This window comes from Cavia porcellus, unplaced genomic scaffold (assembly GCF_034190915.1).
Source record: "Cavia porcellus strain 051 isolate PalLab524CR breed Dunkin Hartley unplaced genomic scaffold, mCavPor4.1 scaffold_12, whole genome shotgun sequence".
NCBI lineage: Eukaryota > Metazoa > Chordata > Mammalia > Rodentia > Caviidae > Cavia > Cavia porcellus.
Genome location: NW_026947495.1, coordinates 59,876,976 through 59,900,626, shown reverse-complemented (window position 1 = coordinate 59,900,626; position 23,651 = coordinate 59,876,976). Strand labels below are relative to the sequence as shown.

At 38.7% G+C, this 23,651-nt stretch overlaps 1 protein-coding gene across 8 annotated transcripts in view; it reads right to left on the bottom strand.

The window, feature by feature from the left end:
• Positions 1–2,989: 2,989 nt before the first annotated feature.
• Positions 2,990–23,651, bottom strand: part of Metap1d (methionyl aminopeptidase type 1D, mitochondrial) — a 91,745-nt gene continuing 71,083 nt past the window's right edge. For 4 of the 8 annotated variants that reach the window (XM_003478537.5, XM_013142417.3, XM_063259279.1 and 1 more), the window contains 9 exons: positions 21,738–21,895; positions 19,273–19,422; positions 17,582–17,730; positions 16,964–17,006; positions 12,654–12,817; positions 5,823–5,920; positions 4,476–4,523; positions 3,528–3,606; positions 2,990–3,385 (listed from right to left, as the gene is read on the bottom strand). In XM_003478537.5, the coding sequence (XP_003478585.2) occupies positions 3,307–3,385; positions 3,528–3,606; positions 4,476–4,523; positions 5,823–5,920; positions 12,654–12,817; positions 16,964–17,006; positions 17,582–17,730; positions 19,273–19,422; positions 21,738–21,895 (968 nt within the window). In that variant the 3' untranslated portion in view covers positions 2,990–3,306. Of the gene's footprint in view, positions 3,386–3,527; positions 3,607–4,475; positions 4,524–5,822; positions 5,921–12,649; positions 12,818–13,212; positions 13,589–16,963; positions 17,007–17,581; positions 17,731–19,272; positions 19,423–21,737; positions 21,896–23,651 lie in introns of those variants that run through there. The other 4 variants (XM_063259281.1, XM_063259282.1, XM_063259280.1 and 1 more) reach the window with 4 other exon arrangements.

Genomic DNA, 23,651 nt, shown 5'->3' with positions numbered 1-23,651 from the left:
ATCACAGGACAAACCTCTGTAATCAAGCACATTTTGGCAGAGGGAACACCAATAAAAACGAACATTCAAAACAAATTACATCGGTGCTGTCGTTACAGATATTAGAGGGGTTTCTCTCTTTCTAAACTTCTATAGCAGCAGCGCCTGCCTGCTCGGCAGAATTTCTCTCCTTAGGTTTTAAGGGCTCGATGCTGGGAGCTGAAATATTTACGGCAGCCTTGTTGGAGCAAAAGAGAAAAACAAAAAGCAACAACACTCCCAACAAATTCGATCTTTCAAACTAATAACGGTTTTGCCAATGGTTTAAAGATTTTTTTTTTTTCCTTAACCACCGAACCACACGGTGAGGCTTTGTAGCACCAGCCAGGTAATGACTCTGCCACTAGACAACTCCTGGAGACCTTAGGCTCGTCTTGATTTCTGTCGCACTTGTGGTTTTAATTGCTCCTTTCTAGCGCCTGTTTTGGGGTGTGGAGTGCCGTCCTGTGCACCCAGCACAGCTGCTCCGAAGCTGCCGAGCCCCGGGTCTGTCGCGTGCGCCTTGCGGGCCCTGCCCACGTAAGTGATCGCTATGGCCGGCACAGGGTAGAGGTTGGGACCGGGGAAGGTGACACTGGCGTTTTGGGTAGCTCTGGGCAGGGCCTGAGGGAATCCGACGGCCGGGCTGCCAAGGACCACTTTCTCCCAGAGAATTGCAAGTGGGGGGAAGGGAAGAGAGACGGTCGCACGTCGCGAGTCTTCTGCGTGCTAGTCCTTCCACGGGAGTGGGGGTGGGGACATTTTCTGACTTACAGAACAAAGGTCTGGCACGCACTTCCTCGGGATAAGATTTCAGGGACTTGCTTAATTTAGAATTGAGTTGTGCGTAGGCGAAGGTGTGCCTAACTATAGACATTTCTTACTGAAGAAGCAGGTTCACTGAGATGAGTTGTGCAGCCGCGGAAGCTAGCTTCCCAAGGTTGGGATCTCTACTACAAGCTGTGAATGGCTCCCTCCCATCGCCCCACCTCTAAGGCAGCACCTGTTCTAAAGTGCTGGTTTGCTTAGGTCTTTGCGTGTCCCAACTCAGAGGAAACAAAATTGTATTAGTGTTGAACGTTTGGAATTAGAATGGATTGGAATCACTTGAAGACCAGGTAGCCCTGGTGGTTGTAGCTTAGCCATACTTGGCGGTAAGCCTTGCATCTCTAGGTTAGGTCTGAACTGGCAGAGGGGCAAGAAGACCTAGATGAGGTGCTTTAAAAATCTACTTTCTAATTTCAAGTTCCACATAATGAGTTAAACAGACGTGTAAGTCAAGTTTGTTTCCTACTGCTGAGTGTTGCAGTACTGGATGGAGAATATAATCTTTCGGTTAGTCACTTTAATAAATAGGATTAAGTGCCTGTCCCACAAATACCTCCACCTGAAGATAATTGCTGCACAAGCAGTGTGTTGCCCCTGTGGTTGGTAACATCCTGTGATCCTAATAAAACTATCCTTAAGGAACCCTGGCGTAAACTCATCTACAGATAAAGCTACTGTGCTAATCACTGCAATGTGATTGCTCTAGGAGAGAAATGAAGTCATTCTCTGGCAAAGATCTCCCAAGGCCAACTGGGCCCTGTTCTTCTCTGAGGAGTTATTTTGGGACAACAGCCTCAGGCTAAGAGCCTCTGCCTGGCGAACTCTTCACTTCAAAAGTTTATCTGTTTATCTCAGGAGATACTGAAACTACTTCCTCTCCTTTTCCAGCTCTCTGACCCACTAAAACCAGATTCACTCTATCTAAAACTCTTCTTCCCTGAATGCAGAGAATCCAGTCTGGAGGGTTAAGGACCACTGTGAGGATTCCTAGTCTAGGGAAACACTGGAACTCATTTGCAAGTCCCTTTATTGTCCTCAGTTTCCATCTCCTTCCTCACCACTCTGGGTGGCACAAAGGTGGTCAACTCCTGGGTCCAGCTGACACTATCAGTCATGGCAAATACAGGTGCCCACATTCCCTTGGCACATTTGAGCCCAAATTGTATTTAGCCAGGGGCAATTTTGCAAAGCCCTCTATAATAGAAACAACTGGCCTTGTTGTTTTGCAACCACTGGCCTTGATGCATCTCCACTGAAGTTGTTCCTAAAGCCATACTCAGAGGGACAGACTTCCTTCATGGCCTACTAGAGGCCCAACCATTTCCCATCCTTTAGCCAGTGGTGAGCAGGTCCTGGAGAGTGACCCAAGCAAACGTCTCTTCTGTGTCAGAATGCTGCTGGGGCAACAAATCCAGCTGTGGCACCTGGATTTCTGCTCCTAAGCGGGTTGGAGCACCAGCCATTAGAAACAGAGTGAAAACTGCCAGCTCAGGCCAGGCCAGGCTGTCTCACATGCACCCACCCCGCTCCATACCTGACCTTTTAAGTCCCGGGAGCCTCAGGGAGGGAGCCCCTGGAAGGCCAGCATAGGAGGTCAGTTTAGGAATAAGCAGGCCAGCTAACTAGCCAGATGCTGTTCACATCTGGGTGAGTGGGGCCCGAAGCTCAAATTCCTAGTGTAACAAACGGTCCAGTGTGTGAATGGGGGTGGGGTGGGGGTGGGAGGGTCTCAAACTGAATCTGGGGAGGGGCAAGGAGAGGTAGTTGTGAGCAGAGGAAGAGCCGCAGACCAGGGAAGTCTTGTTTCTGGATTGAAAAACACCCTGCAGAAGGGCAGGCCCAGGGTGCACACCCCAGAAAATGTTTGTAGTCAGTGCTTCCCATTGCGGGTTACTCTCAAGGAAAAGCCAAGATGAAGAAGTAATAAAAGGAAGGGCAGGGGTGGCAGCAGGTACTGGCACCTGGCTGTGCCCCCAGGACTGGCCAGCGTGGGACCGCCAATAGGTAAAACAGATTTTTAAAATACTCCAGCTAACAGATTCGGGTTTTTCCGTGCGCGGTGTGTAAAAAAGTTCAGACTCAAAAAGAATTAACCACCTCTCCTGGCCGCCTTGTACTGTCAGCCGCAAGGAACACAGACACAGAGGGTTTAACGGGTTTTTACTAAGGCAGGGTCTGGGCAAGGGGCCGGGAACTGCGCTTCTCCAGGCGTCGCTCTGAGCCCTAAGTAGAGCGTCCCCTTTTCTCTTCCCGCCGGAGGCGAGCCCGTGGCCGCAGCTTCCTTTCCGAGCCGCTGGGCTGGCCCGGACTGCGGCTCGCATTTCCCAGTGCCACCGCACTTCTCCCTGCACGCTGAGGTGGTAGGTAGGTTCCTTCGCGATCTGCCCTTCCCCTTTCATTTAAAAGTGTTCAGCAATTGCAAATAATGGTGCCAGGCCTCTCCAACTTTGGGGCCACTTCTCAGGCTTCGTGCGGCAGCTTGGTTAGGATCTTTGCGCCCCGCGACGTGATGAGAACGGTGTGTTCGAACTGGGCCGACCTGAAAAGACACGCTGTGGTCAGGGCACTAGTGAGCCAGCCAGCACCCGCGCCCCAGGCAGTAGCTCCCTCTGGACTGCGCTCCGTCCCACCAAGCTCCCCTTCCCCAACACCTTAAAAGGGACAGGGCTCAAAGCAAACACCTTTGGTTGTCCAGGGAGACCACAGTCCAGGCATCTTCCAGGACTTTAAATTCAGGAGATCCCTCGGTGATGATTGGCTCTGTAAAAGAGAAAATATTTACAGCGGTGACCTCATCAGGTTCTTGTCAAACACCGTTTCAGCTGATGAGAAAGAGACAGAGAGACAGAGGAAGACAGAGTCCCCCCAAGTCCTTCACCCACGGACTCCTGTTGTCATCTTGCAAGGGCTGCTAATTGATGTTGCTTACATAGTATATTGCAAACTAAACAGTAGGAAAAGGAAGCACCATGACACTAAAAAGTGTATTAAGTTGCCTAGTTCATAATTTTTTAAAGAAGGGCATTTTAATCAAGGCTTAATTAGGACCCCGTGGATAATAACCATCCAAACACAGTCCTCCTTATAAATACCAGTCAGTTTTTAAAAATATTTGAATTTTAAAAACATGCTTAAAATGTTCATTAATCAGCAAATAACAATTTTCTTATTTCACTCTAATTGCTTCTCTATTAAGTCCCACAGTCAGAAATGGGAGGCCTTCGTGGCCCTAGGTGACCGGAACTTGTTGGTGACACCAATCAGGATCAGCCAGGAATGGGCCACCAGAGAGCACATGCCACTTGCTGACAGGCAACAAGGGACATAATCACCTCTAGTTACTGGGTGTTAATGAAAAAACAAAACACAACAAAAAAATAAAACCAAACACCACATTAGGCTGGTAACAGAATTAGGGGTTGGATGGCTGCCGTCCCCTAAATGTGTCGGTAAGTATCTGATTTAGGAAGATGGGGCTCAAGGATATTATTTAATCAGATTTACTATGCATCTGAATTATTTCATTATGCTGATTGGCTTTATTAGTCCTTCAAGGGACTGCTGGCCTAAGCCAGCGCCACAGCTTCCACCCATGAGCCACAGCTCTGAGAGAGGAGCCCCAGCTTTACCTATAGTGAATGCCATGCCCTCTTCCATGAGCAGGTCATTGTCATTTGCTGCAAAACAAAACACAAGGGGAGACTGGGCTGAGAATATGAAAACAGAACAGAGAGGAACAGATTTAGGGGAGTTGGGGAACCTTAAAAAACTCTCAGGAAGAAAGAAATCTGGAGGCTTGCAGATTCCTGCATGACCCCAGGGTCAAACATGGGGCTCCTGGGCTTCAGCACTTGCAGTGCTGTGCTCTGGGTCAAGACCTTATTCTGTGCAATTTCCCAAAGTTTGGTGGGGGAAACTAGGTGTTTTAGACACCTGTCAGGTTCCCTCTTCCCCTCTTTATATCCCAGACCCCCTGCTGATAGGTCTCCTGGTCTCACTGGGTCCTGGGCTTTTTCCTATCCCTGACGCAGAGAAAAAGAAATCTTCAGGAAGGATGGAAAGACAAGATAGCATGCAGCATGTGGGGTGGGCTAGGAGATGGGGTCACCATCCTCAACTCCAAGGATGGGCATTAAATGGGACATAAGCCTAGCTGACCACCCAATTTCTGCATTCTTACCTTAGACCTCTTCTGAGCTGCCTGAAGTGGAGCGTTTTGGTCTGAAGGGGTTCTGCCAGCTGGGTCCCTAAGGATCTGCCAGCAGTTGTTAAAGGCAGTAGTTCCCCTAGGACTCACTGTTACTCTCATAGGTCCAGACCCCAGGACTAACTTTTCATTGGTCCCAATCCAAAATGTCCCATTGCCTTGGGGCTCCTCCATACAGCTATTTCCTACCTTCACCCAACTCCACCCACCCCTTTGGGCCCACTCCTGTCTTCTCACTGCGGAATGCCCACCCAGGCAGTGAAAACCAGGAAACTCTGGGGAAGGAACACAAGGGTGGGCATAATCGAGACATCACTGAAGTGTTCATGTGCTAAATACATCAGCTGTCAACGCTGTGTAGGATGTAATGAAGTTAAACCACAACAGTCAGCGGTTAGAAGAGGGGTAGAAAAAGAAACAGAAAGCAGTCATATGTGCAGGCTGCTGGGACAGGGATGCACTGGCATTCTGTTTGCAGTAACTTCTTCTCAATAAGTACCCTTGATGGCTTCTAGCCATGGACCATTTAGGAGAAGACAAGCACCAGGAAAAGCTTTATTTGGGGATTGAAACTGTGAGGCTCTAATCTACTAACATGGTAATGTGCTGCTTGGAATTAAGTAGATATTCTACACACACACACACACACACACACACACACACACGCACGCACGCATGGACTCAAAGCATGAGGAAAAACTTCAGGAGAAAAACTGCTTTACCCTGAAACCGGTTATTCAATAAACAGCTTCCAAATTAACTTTCTTACCGTGATGCCAAATTTCTGGATGTCCATGAAAGTAAGATCCTATTCCATGTCCCACAAAGTGTGGACAGACTTGGAAACCATTCTGATGAGTTATGTGGCTTTAAAAGTGACCAAAAGATATTAAACTAAATTAGATAAAATCATAATGCTTACTAAATAAAAATTAAGTCATTTAAAATATTCTCTGAAAAAGAAAAAAAATCCGTTCTATTAGAGTTAGATAATAATGTGTTTCCTTTATCCCAGAATAATTTAAATTTTTGCTGATGCTTATAACAACTCCCTTTAGATATATGAAAAAAGTTATATATCTAACATAATAGTTTGAGTCATTTATTGTAACATAGATTTCAAACTAGGTCATTTTGGACAAGAAATGAATATGCATACACATAAATTAATATACATAACTAAGATATATGTACATATAATGTAGGTCATAAAAACTTAATTGGCTTTTGTGGTTGTAGGGGTAAATTACTGTATAAATTCCTACTGATTTGGAAACTAAAGAAAATTACAATCTAGAAATACAGCTTTCCATTATGTTGTCCTTCATTCTGGTCTATTTCAAAATGTTATATACTTCACAGATACATTCACAAAAAAAGATCAAATCTGTTTTGTCAATTTTCTTGAAATACTTCCAATTTTGTGAGAATTGTGGTGTTCTACTCAAGACCTATTCACAAAATTCATAAATAATATTTTTTAATTACTATTACACTTAAGAGAAGCTAGTATTGTCATTCCTAATTCTTAATACTTCATTAGATATTTTTACATGTAAATGTTTTGGGTTCTATGTATTCCTTATAAATGAAATCTACCACAAAGAATCAACTCTAAAATCTTAACCCACAAGGCTGAATTGGGAGGGAGGAGTATTGAGAATCAAACCCAGGAACTCCACACCGAGTGACATCCCTACCCCTTTTTAAGGGTTTTTGTTTGTTTGTTTGTTTTTTAAGTAAGAGTATTCTTAAGCTGCCCAGGTTGGGCTCAAATTTGTGACCTTCCTGCCTCAGTCTTCCAGAGTGCTGGGATTACAGACATGTGCTGTCATGCCTGGCTAGATATCTTCATGTGGAAAAAGGGCACAATATCCTTCACATTACCCTTAAGAATGAATTGGAATTCATAGAACTATGTTGCAATTCCTAACAAATCCTAAAATTTTAGCTTTCAAATTATAATTTCCTGCAGACTGTAGGTTTGCTTTAACACAAACCCTCACCTTTGTGGACATTTGTGTCTGTATACATTTTTGGAAATATTTTTAATTACTGCCTTACATTTCTAAGATGTCACTATAACAAACAGATGGAAGCTTCTACTGAAATTTAATTTTTTTGTAACTGACAGTACAAAAATAGGTAAGCCATGAAAATGCTGAGGACAAGAGCAAGTCAATGTTTTATGTCTTAAGTTATAATTCTGGTTATGGCTATTTCTGTGGGTCTTTGCACTGTGGACAGCAGGTATAACATCTTTTCCAAGGTGCTTCTATGTGTTCCACACAATTTTTGAATAGAAACTGAGTGGAATTTGGACAGAGGGTAGAAAAAATATGACTAAATAGATTATAATCTACTCCCTTTAGAAACAAAAATGGGTTTTACCTCCACCTATAAGTAGTGTTAGTTCAGTTACAACAAATCTCAGAGATTCTAAAAGGATTCAATAGAAACTATTCTCTTATTTTCTTTTCTTAAAATGAAAAAATACTAGTTTTCTTTTTTTATGCCTCCCCACCCCCACCCCCCCACCCCCCGCCCAAGAATCCAAGTGATGGGCAGGCATCACAGCTACATCTTAAATGTGTGTTACAATGGCAATCTTCATTTTAGCTTCCGATGAGAGCAGAGGAAGAAAGCTCACTCTGAAAAACCCTCAGGGTCCCTCCCTCATCATACTTCTCATTCCTCTTCATAAAAGAAGCTGTGCGATTACTAAGTGGCTAAAGACATCGGAGTGCATTCTCTACAATTTGCTCCCTGGGTCCTGCTAGAACTTCTGGCTATAGCAGTATCACAGAATATGTGTCACAGATGCAAAGATTAGCGGAGTTTTACAGCGGAAGGAAAAAAGAAAAAGAACCAGACAAGTTTCTGTCACTTCCTTAGCTGACCACCCATCTCAGTGCCTGTCTGCCAGGGACTGAGAATACACTTCTGCTTTTCAGGGTATTTTCCTTTGGACTGGCAGTTACTTTTTAATATACACTTACTGAGGCTAAGTGGGATAAAATCTCATTAATGTTCCTAATTACTGTTTAAAGGCACGTGCCTTCTGTTATTTTGGGATACACTTGTGAGCACAAGATTATTCACCTGATTGTGGGGTTTTAATCTGATTTCACAATCTAAGTGACTAGTGGTAGCAAACTTCACTCCTCTAACACTGAAAGAAGTGCAGGTCACCCTAACTGTGGCAGGGGAGGCGGAGTGTGCATCTATCTCTCTCTTGACTGGGATGTGTGGTAAATGGAAAGAGCAAGGCAGGCACAAGTGTCCAAAGAGCACCACCGTTCCCCCGACACCAGCCAACGCAGGGCCAGGACCCATTGCTGAGCACCAGGGTTTTCCTGCCCTGAACACTGCACGATGAATTCTTCCTTCTTCTTGCTGAAATCTACTGCAGCATTCTCCTGATAGTCACTCTTCTGTTCTGACTTCTTTAACTAAAAAGCCTTTAAGATAGTGTGACACCTACTGATGAGCCCAGCACACTGATTCTCTGAAGCCTTTCATATGGATTATTGGGAGACAGAGAAGAGGAAGGTGTAAAAAGGTAGTTTATGAGTTTATTTTCAATTATACTATATCATTACAGTTCATATTGTAGTCACAGTTTACAGCTGAAAGAGAAATTTCTTTTAGGAATTTCATCTTGTGACCATTTTCTTCCGTTTATTCTCTTTCTTGAGGCAGTTGGACTCAATTCAAGTGTTGTCTAGATAAATGAAATTTCTTAATATATTTCAACTACTTTCATGCCTAAAAGTACATTCCCCAAGAGGCAGAGAAGCACTATGTTTAAGTACATCCTCTTACAGAGAAGTCAAAAAGCACATGGAAATGCCATTACCATTTCTATAAGAATCTTATAAAGCAACACTAACCTCCAAAGGGTCACATCTCTCTAATAGAGGGTCTCATATGTGATTTGATATGTTTCGAATTATACCTTAATCTTTTTAGATTATTAATTTAGGCAGTAGTGTTTGAATGAAGGAATGTACAAATCCAGGGATTCCATCTAATGACAGGAATGTTTAAGTACAATTAGTAATATTTTTGAAAGCCAACAACTGTTTTCCTGAAGAGTGGTATACTTTTTTTTTGTTTCAAACTGGATCACAAATTACTGTATTTTCTTACAATAGTGCTGAACTTTTATTTGAGGTTTTCTGTTTCTGAAAAGCAGACATGATGGATTGAAATAAAAGATAATTTATGGCAATGCTTACTTTCCTGTGTAGAGAGAAGCAGTGTAATTGTAATTTACAGTAGCTGTCAAGAAAAATCCATCACAGATGACATTAAAATGACTTATTTTGCCTGAGCCACTTATTGTTTAAATGTGCATAATCTAATAGAAAGAGATTATTTTTAAAAATCTGCTTTATATTGTTCTAAATTAATATCAAAACATACACTTATGAATTAAACATTAAAAACTATTTATTGATACTTTCATCATGACATTACGTTATTTTTTGATTGAACTATCATATATTGTGATGCATGCAGCTACACACTCATGATATTTTCACACAGACACTAGAGATATAATTATAAAAATACGGATGTAGGAATATTTGGGAGCAAGTGGAGATACACTGAGTATAAGAACACTCTGGCCTAAAGATTACTAAGCATCCCGCACAAAGCAAAAGGGCATAAAGAGAACTCTTTTCATGAAATCATTTTAGCTGATATTTCTTCAGAAACTTCATCCTATTCTTTAGGCTTTAGGGGAGAATTTCAGAATTTCCTGTAGAGTTCTCAATTTTGGGGTAATATGACATTAATACAAGATGCTTGAATGTTCTTTTCAGAATGCAGCAGTAAAAGGAAGCTATGTAAACACCGTTAATACCTTAAAATAAATGAGGCTGATATGAAAAATGTTTGGAAACCTTTGTTCTGTAACGATTTTAAGTACTTTGGGCTCAAAGGTGATTATCATTTGTTTATTTACTTGCTTAAGATTTTGCCTGAATAAGAAAAGGCAAAATAACGGATGGCCAGAAAAACTGCTTTAAAACATCAGAACAAAAATTTGTTAGAATTGAGGCCAGTCTCTTTGCCAGCGGCAGACATAAACCATCTAAATAATGAAATGCATTAGGGTAAAAGTAAAAAGTTCATTGTCTGTTATTTTCCACATAGTGTTTTTTGTACGTGCAGTTGTTGGGACTGATCTGGTTTTCAAAGGAGCTTGCACATGCAAATCCGTACTCTGCAAAAACTGACCTTTGCATCCAGATAGCTAAAATCCAATGTCATTTTCAATTCTACTCTTCTTCACCGTCTTTTTTTTTATGTAGTTAGAATTAATGTAGTGAATATGTAATGAAATGCATTATCTTGCATGGAGATTTATCAGATTTTCCGACTGAATGCTAGGCTTTGCTAGTACTAGCTGGAGTTCACCTGCATGTTGGTGTGGCGTGTGGCTCTTTTTTGTAAAGAGTTAAGTCGTACACAAAAAAAGGGAACAAAGGTCAGCACCCAGCCACCACTTGAATGTGAGATTTTTCTTTTTATTCCCCTTGATGTATACTAGGCTCTGTGTTATTAGTCTTAATGATGGAAAATTGTAGTGTTGATACAAATCTTTTTTTCAAAGTAGTAGGCGGGAGCTCCATTTGTTAGTAAGTTTTTTTTGTGACTAAAAGCCACGGACAGTACATTTATGTAGCAGTAAAAGGCCTAGATGCTCTTTCCATAGCAGAGCTAATTATTCCCACTGTGACCTTACTGATCTAGCCTGTTCCTAGTACATCTCATCTGCACGCCTGTTCCTCTGTGTAGATGGTGTCAGAGAATATGAAAAACCCTATAATGAAACCATTTTCATGATGGAGAAAGGCTACTGGAGTTGCACTTGCTACAAAGAGGCTCAATTATATGAGTAATTGTGATAATTTTCTACATTCATAGCCTTCAATGGGGAAAAAAGAATGAGAGCCACAAAGGAAAATTACTTTAACAAGAAAGTACAGAGAGTAAAAATGGAAGAAGAGACAAAAAGGGGAAAAAATAACCAGAAAAAAAGTTTAAAAAATAGATCTGGAGGGAGGAATAGCGAGACAGGGAGAACAACAGAAATGCTCAAAAGCCCTGTGCAGCTGTGTTGCACAATTAAATTGAATTTTTTTTCTGCAGTTGATGAATGTGACTACTGCAAATGTGCCTCTGTAGTTAGCTATCATTTGTTGTTCCGTGACAGGAAAAGGATAATTACCTCTCAGAGAGAATCAAAGGCTGACATGCCCTTTAGACACAGCCATGAATGCAGAGCTCGATAGAATGCTTGAATAAGAATCTAGTGTTCTCTGCCCCCTTCTACTGAAGAATAAATTTTGTTAAAATGCAAGAGCACCACCAGTAAATTTGTTGAACCCTAGGTGTTCAAAAATATGAGGTGCATCTATCGACTCATCCCATTTGCAAAAATAAAACTGCATTTTGAATTCATTTCTATTATATTCATGGACAGTAAGATAGTGAGATATGCATTAAATTTCTTTTCCCAGTAGGGGTCTGATTCAACATTTCCTATGAAAGAACAGAGAGACACTATCCTTTTTTCCCAGGCTAGTTAGCCTATAATTTAAAACTGTCAAAAACACAATTTTGTTCAAAGTCTTCAATAAAAGCTTCTCAGATATAACCCAAAGAGATTTTACTAAAGTTTGATTCAGACACTGTTACAATATTTTTAAAGCCATAAATACATTTAACTGATATTTTACTGCCTTTTTCCTTAAAGTATTTGGAGATGTTTGAAGGAAAAAGGCAGCATCTTTTCAAGGTGACTAAGCCTTCCATCTTTTAGACAAATGGGAAGTATTCAATGGTTCATATTAATGAGAACAGTACTTTGAGGGGTACCGATGTGAACATCTTTAACAAATGCATTACTTTTAAATGAAAACACATATTCTGCATGTCTACTTCAAAACAGTTAAGGGGGAGAAAGACCTGGAAGTAGGTAGCAGACTACAAAGAAAACTCATGAATTCAGAAAACACATCCACTCCAAAAGCAAGCATGGAACACTGTGCGGAAAATATATAGTGGATTATGGGGAAAATGAATCAGACCAAAAAAGGATAGAAGAGCACTCTTTCAGGATGTTTGCTAATTTACTAACTTGAAAGGTAAGGCTTTCCTAACACTTCTCATCTTTCCACCACAGGAATATGTTTCCCTTCACTCCTTCATGAATTTTAGCTTTTCTCCATTCTCATTATTCAAGAATTCAGATGCACAGCCCCTTCTTAGGCACTTTCTTCCATATTTGGTGTGATTTTTGAGTAAATGAACTATATACAGACCAATATGTCAAGCTAGAACAAAAGCAGAATAGAAATATTGCTTGCTGCTCTAATAAGTTTCTTTGCTGACACTGGTTTATTTTATTTTTAAAACCTTGGTTTTTTTCAACCCAGGGAACAATATTGTAGCCTGGCAGACATATGGACATCCGACTGAAATGATGGTTCTGAATCATAAAACGTGTCATCAACTTTATACCAAGCCACCAATAACCTTTGTACCACTTGCCAACCCCCCTCACTGTCGGTGTGGAGCTTACCTGATTGTGTTTCCAATTACAGAGAAAGGGGCCCCTGCTCTGCAAGCTGCAATTGCTTCATCTCTGCACCTTTTGGCAACTTCCACTAACTTTTTACCACATTCATCCACATTGCCCACCAAAAATGTTTCAGAGGTGTCACCATGGTAGCCATTGTAATAGACCTAAACACAGGCAGAAGTTTTAAAATACATTCTTGCTTTAAAAAAAGTCTATTCTCCCAATTCACTTCTGTGTGTAGTAAAATCATGTATATTACCATTTCAGAATTATTATTTGCTTTCCCTAAAAAACAGATATACTAAAACCTTATAGAAATTAAAAAGATGAAGCTATATAATGATATTAGAAAAATTTGAAAAATAAATGTCTAGAATGGCTAGTTCAATATTCTGATTAACACTGCTACTGTAACATTTTGTTTCCTTACTTTATTTCAGAAGGCAAAACTATGTATGTAAAAATAGTGACCAAATATGTTGGTCTACACAATTGCCACAACAGATTTAGATAACTAAGGAGTATTTAACATAGTATAAAGCTTCTTCATAGTCACAAAGACTTATATCATCTTTTATTTCCAATTCTATATTTATTTCCAGTTCTATCACTTACTCCCAGTAAGTGATAAATAATGACAAGAATAAATAAGAAAGACATGTTGATATTGTAACAGAGGAAAGGAGAAAGTATTTTTTAAGAATTAAAATATATCAAAGTAGGAATGGAACACACTATAGAAAAAGCCTAGGTGAAGCAGTGAAATCATAACTGAGGTTCCAGATAGCAAAATATTAACTAAAAACACTTCAATGGGATTTTTAAAGAGTTAGAATATAACAAAACAAATTTATGAGTAAAATTATAGAAAATATGATTTCATCAGTCTTTAATGATTTAGAAGTCCTTCAGGGTCTTGAAAGACCCAAGTTTCACTGTAAAAAAAAAAAAAATCAATGATTACCAAACACTGTAGTAAATATAAACCTGGAGGAGACTGACTGAATATTGATCCCTGAATGTAGTACAGTATTTACTATTTACTATAGTATTTACTATTTTGCATAAATTTTCCCTAATTCTTTTTTACAGTTTTCTTTCTTATAAAGTAGAATGAAGAAACTTATAAGAGATACTTATCTTCACTTTGTGTTTTAATAATGACTATCTTAACGATGTACACTATTCTGCATCTTGATAAATGCTTTCCTATATTCCATGAAGAAAGCAAGAGATAGCTTTATAAAAATCTTCAGGAAATTAAGGCACAGACAGTTAACTTGTTGGGGATTAGTGACAGAATACAAAAGTAAACCAAGATTAATATGGACTGTTAGCTTCTAATCAAGTGTTTTCACTGCTGTAGAAATTATCTTTTTTTTTTTTTTTTTTTGTCTTTTTCCTTTTTATCGGTACCAGGGATCGAACTCACAACTGCCTGCTTGTAAGGCAGGCGCTTATGCCGCTGAGCTAAATCCCCAGCCCCTGTAGAAATTATCTTAACATAAGAGTAGTGTTTTACACATTTATTTCCATTTACGGTCCTTTGCAATCTAGGAAAGTATACATTTTGATTTTACATAGAATAATATGAAATTTGCTAATATAACTCTTCAAGAAATTTTGTAATGGTGAACTGTAGTTTTTAAAAGTACAAATGTAAGGGCTGGGGATCTAGCTCAGTGGTGTAAGCACCTGCCTGCTAAGCCTGAGGTCACGAGTTGGGTCCCCAGTAGTACAAATGTATTATTTTTTAAATTTTTATTTGTTTTTCATATTACTTTTTTGTTTTCAGTACTAAAGGTTGAACCCAGAGCCTTCACTTTGAGCTACATTCTTGGCTCTTTTTCATTTCTATTTTATGACAGGGTGTTGCTAAGTTGCTAAATTGCACAGGCTGGGCTTGAACTCAAAATCTTCCTGCCGTACTCTCCAGGGTGGCTGGGATTACAGGCATGTGCTACCAGTCATATTACTTTTTGCCAGTTTTTGAGATGAATACTTGAAAGATTAAATATATATGGAAATATAGTATTTTTGAAAGTCTGTGGTAGTCATTTATTTTTTATTTTTGGTACTGAGAATCAAACTCACGACCTTGTGCTTGCCAGGCAGGTGCTTTATGCCACTGAGCTAAATGCCCGGTACCTGTGATAGTCATTTATAAGTACTGTTTTTATCCACAAACTATTTTCGTTTTGTACTTGATTTACCTTAACAAATATTTATTAACCAACTACTAAGAGCATCGCATTGTCTTTTTAAAGAAAATTTAACCTTCAAGAGGAAAAAAAATTTATCTTCTCGTGAAATGTAGCAGACATAAACAACTACAAAGTTCAATAAGTATTTCCTGATAAACATTAGAACATGGTAATGCAGTTCTTCACCAAATAAAACATTTTATAAGAAATGTAATTTAAGGTAGTGAACTGTTTCCGAGACTCCTTCACATTTCTAGATAATTAATAATATAAACTACACTTATGAACTTTATGATTAAGATATTATAAATTTTAAAACTGAAATTACTTGTTAAAAATCTTTAAAAAACTTTGATAAGGAATAAAATACTCAATTTAGACACATTAGAAATAGAGAAGAATATGCCGATTTCATTCAGACAGTAATATTTTGTTAGAAGATGCTTAGGTAAAAAAAGAAATGTAAAACCCTAAAGTTGGGTTCAATCCAAAATATACCTCTAACATGAGAAATACTTTATTTTAGGTATGTTTCATAAAATTCCTCTTACATGATTCTGACTTGGAAAGATACCAACAGAATACGTGATGCAAATGTTCAAGTATTCTAGTGAGATGAAAAAAAGTATTCTATGCAGGACATAGAAAATAACTCAGCAATAAAAGGAATGTTGGCTCTATCCATGTATAAATTGATATGAAGAAACTTAACTAAAAATCTGACTGAATTCAAGTGTTGGATATCATCTCACTTCATTAGATTTTGTTTTGTTTTTTGGTACCGGGGATCAAACTCACGACCTTGCGCTTGCCAGGCAGGCACTTATGCTGCTGAGCTAAATCCCCAGGCCCCTCATTAGATTTTCATCTCATTCAATCTTTGCTATAGTTTGAATATAAATAGTTTGAATATAAATAACTATTAGCAAAAATATTCCCTCACTAACCAGGCATGCTAGTACACACCTGTAATCTCAGCACTCAGGAGGCTACAGCAGGGATACAATGAATTCTAAACCCTACATATTGAGTTTAAGGCTAGCTTGAACTACATAAGACCCTGCTTCAGAAAACAACAAAATTGGGGCTGGAAGATTAGCTCAGTGCATAAGCACCTGCCTGGCAAGCACAAGGTTGTGAGTCCCATTTCCAGTACCAAAAAAAAAAAAAAAAAAAAAACCCAATAAAACAAATGACCAAAAAAAAAAAAAAATTTACCTCATTACTAGCAACCATATTCCTATTATCCATCTCAACTAATTCTCATCACATATTTAAATTTTACTTAAAAATTATTTGTAAAATAAAGTAAGTATTTTATTTATAAAATAAAGTAAGCACAAATATTCCAAGTCTGAGAATGGTGAAGGGCTAAGAAACTTAGGAAAGGTTAGCACATTTGCAGTTTGAAGACCCACTGTTAAATTACTCATTTGTTATTTTTAAAAGATTGTTAACTATTTAGTGAAAACTTAAGTTCAGAGAGAAAACCACTCTACTTATATGCTTTGAGCTTGAGACTATATACCAGCAATGGAACATGATGTTACCTTCAGGGATTTTAATAAATCTAGGGAATTCTGCTAGCAAAAGAGTTGCTGTCCAAATAGACTGACACACAGGCCAATGTAGCCCCTAATGACAGAGTAAGATAATGACAGGCCCCACTCAGAATCAGCAGGAAGAGGAAGATCAATCTTGGCAGAGTGAAGGAAAAATGCTGGCTTTCTTCATGTTAGCTCATCTCATACATATCTAGCTTCAGCAGCTGCCCAGTGCTGTGGTGCTCTGCATTAACTACACAGTGGATCAATAACAATTACACCTTCTCAAAAACATGACACATAGCAGGATTGGGTTGACATTTCACTTAGGCCAACATTGATCTCAGTGCATCTGATTCCAGCCCCAAATTCAAGTCAGGCCTGGGTTTACTTGGAATAAACACAGAGTTAAAGACAAAAAAGGAAACCAGCTGCTTGCGTCTGGGGCTAGAAGTAAACAGCACTTCTACTGGTGCATTCACATTTCCAGTCCACTCTTCTTCCTGTTGCTACCAGCAATTCTGAAGTTGATCAAAGACTATTTTTTATATGATTTACTCACCGTGACATCAATGTTGATAATATCTCCATCCTGAAGAGGTCGACTGAAACACAAACAGAAGAAAAAGGTGACAGACAGACCTTAATAAAAGGGATATAAAAATAAATACCTAATGATTATTATCATAAAATCAATGAGTCACAGTGATTAGTTGGAATAAAGGAGGAATACATGCAATAACTATATCTGACAGATATTTTATGTTAGTCACATCAAACTGTGTAAGATAAGATGAACACATTGCCATTTTTAAAAACTTAACCATTCTTCAAAATGACATACTTATCGGTTACCTTCATTTTGTTAAGAATGAAAAAAATAAATGATAACAAAAACTTGCCTATATTATATTCTTATGTATTTGGTAAAATCTGAAGAAAGCAAAAGAAATAGTGAAGGCATAACTACTTCTGTAGATCATATACTGCTTTAACAAATACTTGATGATGACATACCCATTTAGCAGCAAAATACTTCAAAATTTTTGTTTTATTGTTATCAACTTTAGAAGTTTGCAGGTGTACTTGAATGAACTATGGTGCCTTTCAACATAAGTTATAAATCTTAGTTTCATGTTTTAGTTTCCAAAGGAACAATATGTTATTAAAGAATGAATACCTGTCAGGAATACCATGACAGAGCACGTTGTTTACAGAGGTACAAACAGATTTTGGAAAGCCTCCGTAGCCTAGAGGTGAGGGATAGGCATTATGACTGATGATTTCCTGATGAACAAGAGCATCTATCTCTTCAGTTGTCATGTCAACCTAAAATATTAAATAAAGAAATTGTGTGGTGACAGTTGAAGACATTTCCTGTATTTACTATGTCTATAGCAATAGCACTCCCATGTGAGACAGTATACATTTACTATGATAAACATATCGTATAAGACTTTAATTAATTATGACTAATGTTATAATACCTAATTGGGCTTTTTGGTGATTATTTGGGTATATGATGGTGTCATAGACTACTAGGAAGTAGAAAATTTCAACTCTAGGACCCTCTAAATCACTCATGAATTATTAAGTGAAATAACTTCTGTTTGGCCTGAAGATTTCAATGATGTGGACTTAGTAGCTCCTTCACTTTCCTCAAGGTTTAGGCGCCTTAGCTAATGAAAAAATAAAAGTGCTCAAATGGATCTTAGGTTTAGACAACAAGGCTGGGAAAGCAGGTCAACTCACACCTTTTTTATTTTAGTGAAACATTACAAGGGTTTTGCAGCAATGGCATGGAGATTATGGGGTATCCTTTTTAAAAACTTAACTTGGTATATTTTGTAAAGATCTGATTTTCACTCATCTTGACTTCTTTCATGCCTAAATAAATGTTTAAAAATGTTTCCCTTTACCAGAAGGCATCCAATTGCTCCCAAACAGTGAAAACTGAAGTTCAGTTTATATGTGCATGTTTTCATGGTACTAAGACTTGAACCCAGGACTTCATCCATGCTAAGGGAGCACTCTAATACTGAGCTACATCACAAGCCCGAGACTGAGCTTTATAAGTATGTGATCTCCACGATATAAAATTCTAAAACAAAAGATTTTTTGTAAAAATTAATTTTCCATGTTATTTCTTATTCAAGTTATGTTTCATTATGTTGCTCTAAGATGCTTATTTCATGGATGGCACCATAAGCTACTTAATCCTTGAGTCTTACTTTCTAAATTTTTCCCATCTTTTAGTGACTATTTTCTTATGATCTTTATAGAGCAGGCACTTCTAGTTATTATAAAATATATGCAATACTGGGACTGGGGATTTAGCTCAGTGGCATAAGTGCCTGCCTTGCAAGCAGGCAGTTGTGAGTTCAATCCCCAGTACCGGTAAAAAGGAAAAAGACCAAAAAAAAAAAAAAAAGCTGTACATAATTATATTCACATATACCAATAGTTTTGTGTATCTGGTCTCATCTTTCTTTATAAAGATAATGCAAAGATTAAAAAAAGAAAGCAAAATATTAGAATAGCTCCAGGCACACAGGAAAAAAATGTAGGAAATAAAAAGTAGAAACTCTAGGCAGGAAAAAGGAGGCAACAGTCAAAGCCATCTGCCATTAAACAATTTGGATAGGATGTTAGCCCAAAATGCCTCCAGAATTATGCTAGTTAAAAACAGATTTGGTTTTTCAAACTACCTCTAAAATGAACACATAAAACAATAAAATCCTTTTCTCTTGATAGCAAGGCTTTACTTTAAAAAAAATTAGACATATACAAAAGAAGAGTTAAGGAAAAAGAGAAAGAAAGAGCATTTGTTGCCCTTTATGTAAGTCACTCTGAGACTTGGTAAGACGCCACCTTTAAACTCTTCCCAGCCAGGAGAAGGACATGACGGGCCAGCTGACAAGCCTGATGAAGCCCTTGAATCTGATCTTCATTCTTAACTTCTATGCTGTCTCCCCAGTCGGGTACAATGCCTGTCGTCACATAGTCTGGCTTCTTTATATGCTTGAGGAAAAAGGATTGAAAATGAAGATCAGAACCCAGCACATGACAATGGGATCATTTTTTCAGACACAGCCTCCTGCTTCATAGAGCTCTGCCCTTCCTGCGGGAGCATCGACCTCCGAAGCCAGCACAACAGACCCTCCAGGCTGCCCCCAGTTCCTTCCCCTGCCCTTTTGAACTTAACATTGCCTGTTAGTGCTGCCTCTGGATGATCTGTTAACCTCACCATGCTCTGAGTCAAACTGGACTGAAGTAGACTTCTGGTCAAAACAAACAGTGGTTTTATTTTCCTCCTCCTCCCAACCCCGCTAGAAGCATATCACCATTGAAAAATACCACCAAACTTCCAATCTGCTAAATAATTAATTAAGAGAGATTTCTCATCCTCTTGACACAAAGATAAAATTTATGCAAACAATGGCTCCTAATACTGTCTCTCAATGAACACACTGTCCAGTGCATGCAGCCTCTTAGACACATACTTCCCTTATACTTGGAAATCCTACTCAAACTGGGCACTAGAAGATAAAACAAAGCAGCATTCTTTTCTCTCTACCCACCCCCCGCAGTACATAAAAATTATTTAGAATACATCCATCATTTGTTAAGAGTAATACCGCCCCTAAACTCAAAGCATTCAAACCTGATCACTTTTGCTGAGCATCCTCTGCCACTTAGTCAAACCCACTAATAGTACACAGAATACAATACTATCTTACACACAGCACTTCTTTCAGGCCCAAGGTTTGCAAAGCCCTTAATAATTTATTTATAGCAACTGTACATATGCACGTTGAACAGAACACAGCAAGGCTACACAGTGGTTTGGGACAGGAAGCTAACAAAGATCACACTAGTCAATGGCAATATCATGTAACTCTGGAAGGATTGAGGCTGGAGCTCCTCTTTGTGAGGAGTGTCATGCTGGCTCCCCTGTTCAGAGGGGCTTTCCAGAGGTAAAAGAATGGTCTGGTTTGCTGCGGCTGAGCTCTGGAGGAGCACCTACTCTCCTACAGCTGCCCCACCAATGCCCACGGCTCACTAGGTCTCCGCCAAACAGTCTATGTTCTTGTCTTACCTCTGCTCTGTGATCTGGTGAGGTCACAACTACAGGCAGAGAGGCTGCTGTGGTGCTGCCACTGCAATCGACCGAAATGTCTAATGTAATACTTTCACCTATCCAGGGATTTCTTTTTCTTTTCCACTAAGGAAAAATAATGTCAATTTTGTGACTAATACTATGCTGGCTCTCCCTATGATGGCCAGACATCAATCAAGGCAGGAATATACTCTGTCTTGTCAGCTTTGCTACAAAAATGGGCCACTCAACTTCAGGAGTATAACATACACAATACGGATTCACTGTAATACATCAACAACAGCAGTAACAACAACAATAAAAACAGTACAAGGGAGAAAGCAAATGTTTTTATGATAAATCTGTATTTCTTTTAGCTATTTTCCTTTTTCTCTAAATGACTCACAAACCTCCTTTATATTATATTTTGAAAAATGAAAAGATTGTCTTTACACAGAATTGCAATCTTTGAATAAAAAAGTGCTCTGAGACAAGATGTTATTTTGTTTTGTTTTGTACTGGGAATCGAACTCAGGGCCTCATGCTTTCCAGGCAGATATTGTGCTACTGAGCTACATCCTCCATCCAAGATGTTATATTTAATTTACTCCAGAGAACTACTCAAACACAGCAGCATTAGTAACATGGAAAGTATTAAGTACAGGCTTAATAAAAACATCTACTATGTTAGTTTCAAAAAATTTCCCTTGAATAATCCCGATTTAGTCATTTCCCCCCCAAAACAGGAAAGTATACATATGAAGTTTTATTTTCATGACAGAAATTAAGTGTAGAGGCTGGGCATGGTGGTGCATACCTGTAATCCTCACACTCAAGAGGCTGAGGCATGAGGATCACTGCAAATTCAAGACCATCCTGGGTTACAAAGTGAGCTCAACGCCAGCTTGAACTGCATAGTGAGACCATGTCTCAAAAAAACCCGAAAATATAAAAAGTAAATAAAAAATTAAATAGAAACAGTGTGGGAAATTCCATGGCAAAAATTTAAATTTTAAATAAGCTAAGCAGTTGTATACTCAGAGCTTTACTTTTGAAAATTAATGTTCTAGAACTGCAGCATATTAAAACTTCTTATACTACCATTTCAAATCCCAAATCAAGTTCTAAAATTATGACTTGAATGGCTCAGAAATCAAAGGTACAAAAACATTTACCACTTCTGCAGTCAGCCTTTATCTTGGTTGGAAAAAGTAGCAGATAACAGGCAATACAATACCTTCGGGACAGGACGCGCTGAAGAAACTGCAGCTGGCAAAACTATACTGTGTGAAGTATCTCTTTGTCTCCAGAAAAAGAAATTTCTTCTTTGTTGACTGCTGGACTCCTTGTGTAAGTAGATATGACTGAATGGTGAAGAGAAAATGCTATGATAGCCTATGAACAGAAATAGATGTATTTTAAATTGAAAAAAAAAAGAAAAAAAACTGATACAGTATTGTGCTTGAAGGTGTTGCACTATTAAATCATTATTCTAATACTTTATTGAGTCATAAAAGAAAAGCCCCAAACAGAAAGGAAAACGGTAGTATTCTGGGTTCTAGTATAATAGTAGCACAGCATATTAGCTAATGCTATGTTTACATAAATGTCTGACAATGGAAAGCTCTACTCTAATGGGAAACAAACATATAGAAACATCTGCTAAGCACTCAGTCTATAAAAAGAACAATTGCTGATGTGATACTTTGTACAACAATGTCCAGGATAATCTCAGAATGTAAGGTACTATTTTGATGGCTTTATATTCTTTAAAACCATTTTCCTTTCAGGAATCATGGATAAACTGTCAGCTGTATTCTTGCCTTCATAGGATCACTACTGTGTGTTAAGGCATTATATTAAAATTCACTGCAATGAATGTTCAAGCTAGATAAAGACCAAATAGCAAAAATATAGGCATAACTTTGAAAGAAACCAAACACAGGGTCTTAAAGCATCTACAGCAGAAATGTAGAAAAACCTGTCAAATTTTAACTGTACATATTTTTAAGTACAGTAACTTATCTCTTTGGACTGTATCCCATTAATATTATGCAGTTGTGGACATACAAAGACACACCCTTACTGAAGCACTGTTTGGGTAGAAAAAATGGGAACAATGTCCAAATGAGAAACAGCACCAGGGAACTTGTTAAGTACACTTTAATATAACTACATAACAGAAAACTCTGGGGCCATAACAAAGAAAAAAAACTAACTCATCTTTGTATTGATAAAAGATGTGGTAAGATATTGTTAAGAAAAAAAAGCAAGTGCTAAACAGTATGTGTAAGAAGCTTGTTAATGTAAAAAGAATTTGTATATTTATATATAAGTTTGTATGTGCCTAAAAAATTCCTGGAAATTAACATTCATGCATAATGGTTATTGCTGGAGTATGTGATTGGGGTGGAGGAAGTATTTTTGATTCATTGTATTTTTTTTCTTTTTTGGAGGAGGAGGATTTGAACTCACTAAGTAGCTCAGCCTGGCCTTGAAGTCCTAGCAATCCTCCTGTCTCAGCCTCCTGAGTGCTGGGATTACATGTGCACCACCATGCCTGGCTTCACTGCATTTTCTTCTACACTGTTAGGCCTTTTAAACTTCTTGAATTACTGTTACCATGAAAATGACAGTTTAAAAAAATCTCCAACAGGTCACAATAGTACAGTACTGGTTGGCAAACCATGGCCCAAAGGTCAAATCATTTTTATTTTTTAAACAGCCCGAGACTTAAAAATGGTTATTGAGATTTACAAATGGTTAGAACAAAACAAAAGCAAGAGAAACAATATTTTGTAACACAAAGACTTTTATGAGTTTCAAATCTTGGTACATCCAGCTCCCTTCATTTGCTGCTGACTTTGCACAGCAGATTCTGAGCTGCAGTGGCAAGAGTCCAGTGGTGACAGAGATATGGTCCACAAAGCCCAAAACATGGACTGCAGGTATCTTAGCAGGAGCTCACTAACTTCTGCCCTAGGAAGGCGCCTGCTGCGTGTCAGGAGGTTCCCAGACCAGCAGAGTCAGTGTCACAGGGCACAAAGGTGCCAATCCAAGGCCCCTCCTCCACCTACTGACTCAAACTCTGGGGATGAGGCCGGTGACACTGACACGTGCTGTAACAGCAGCAGGGTAATTCTCAGGCACA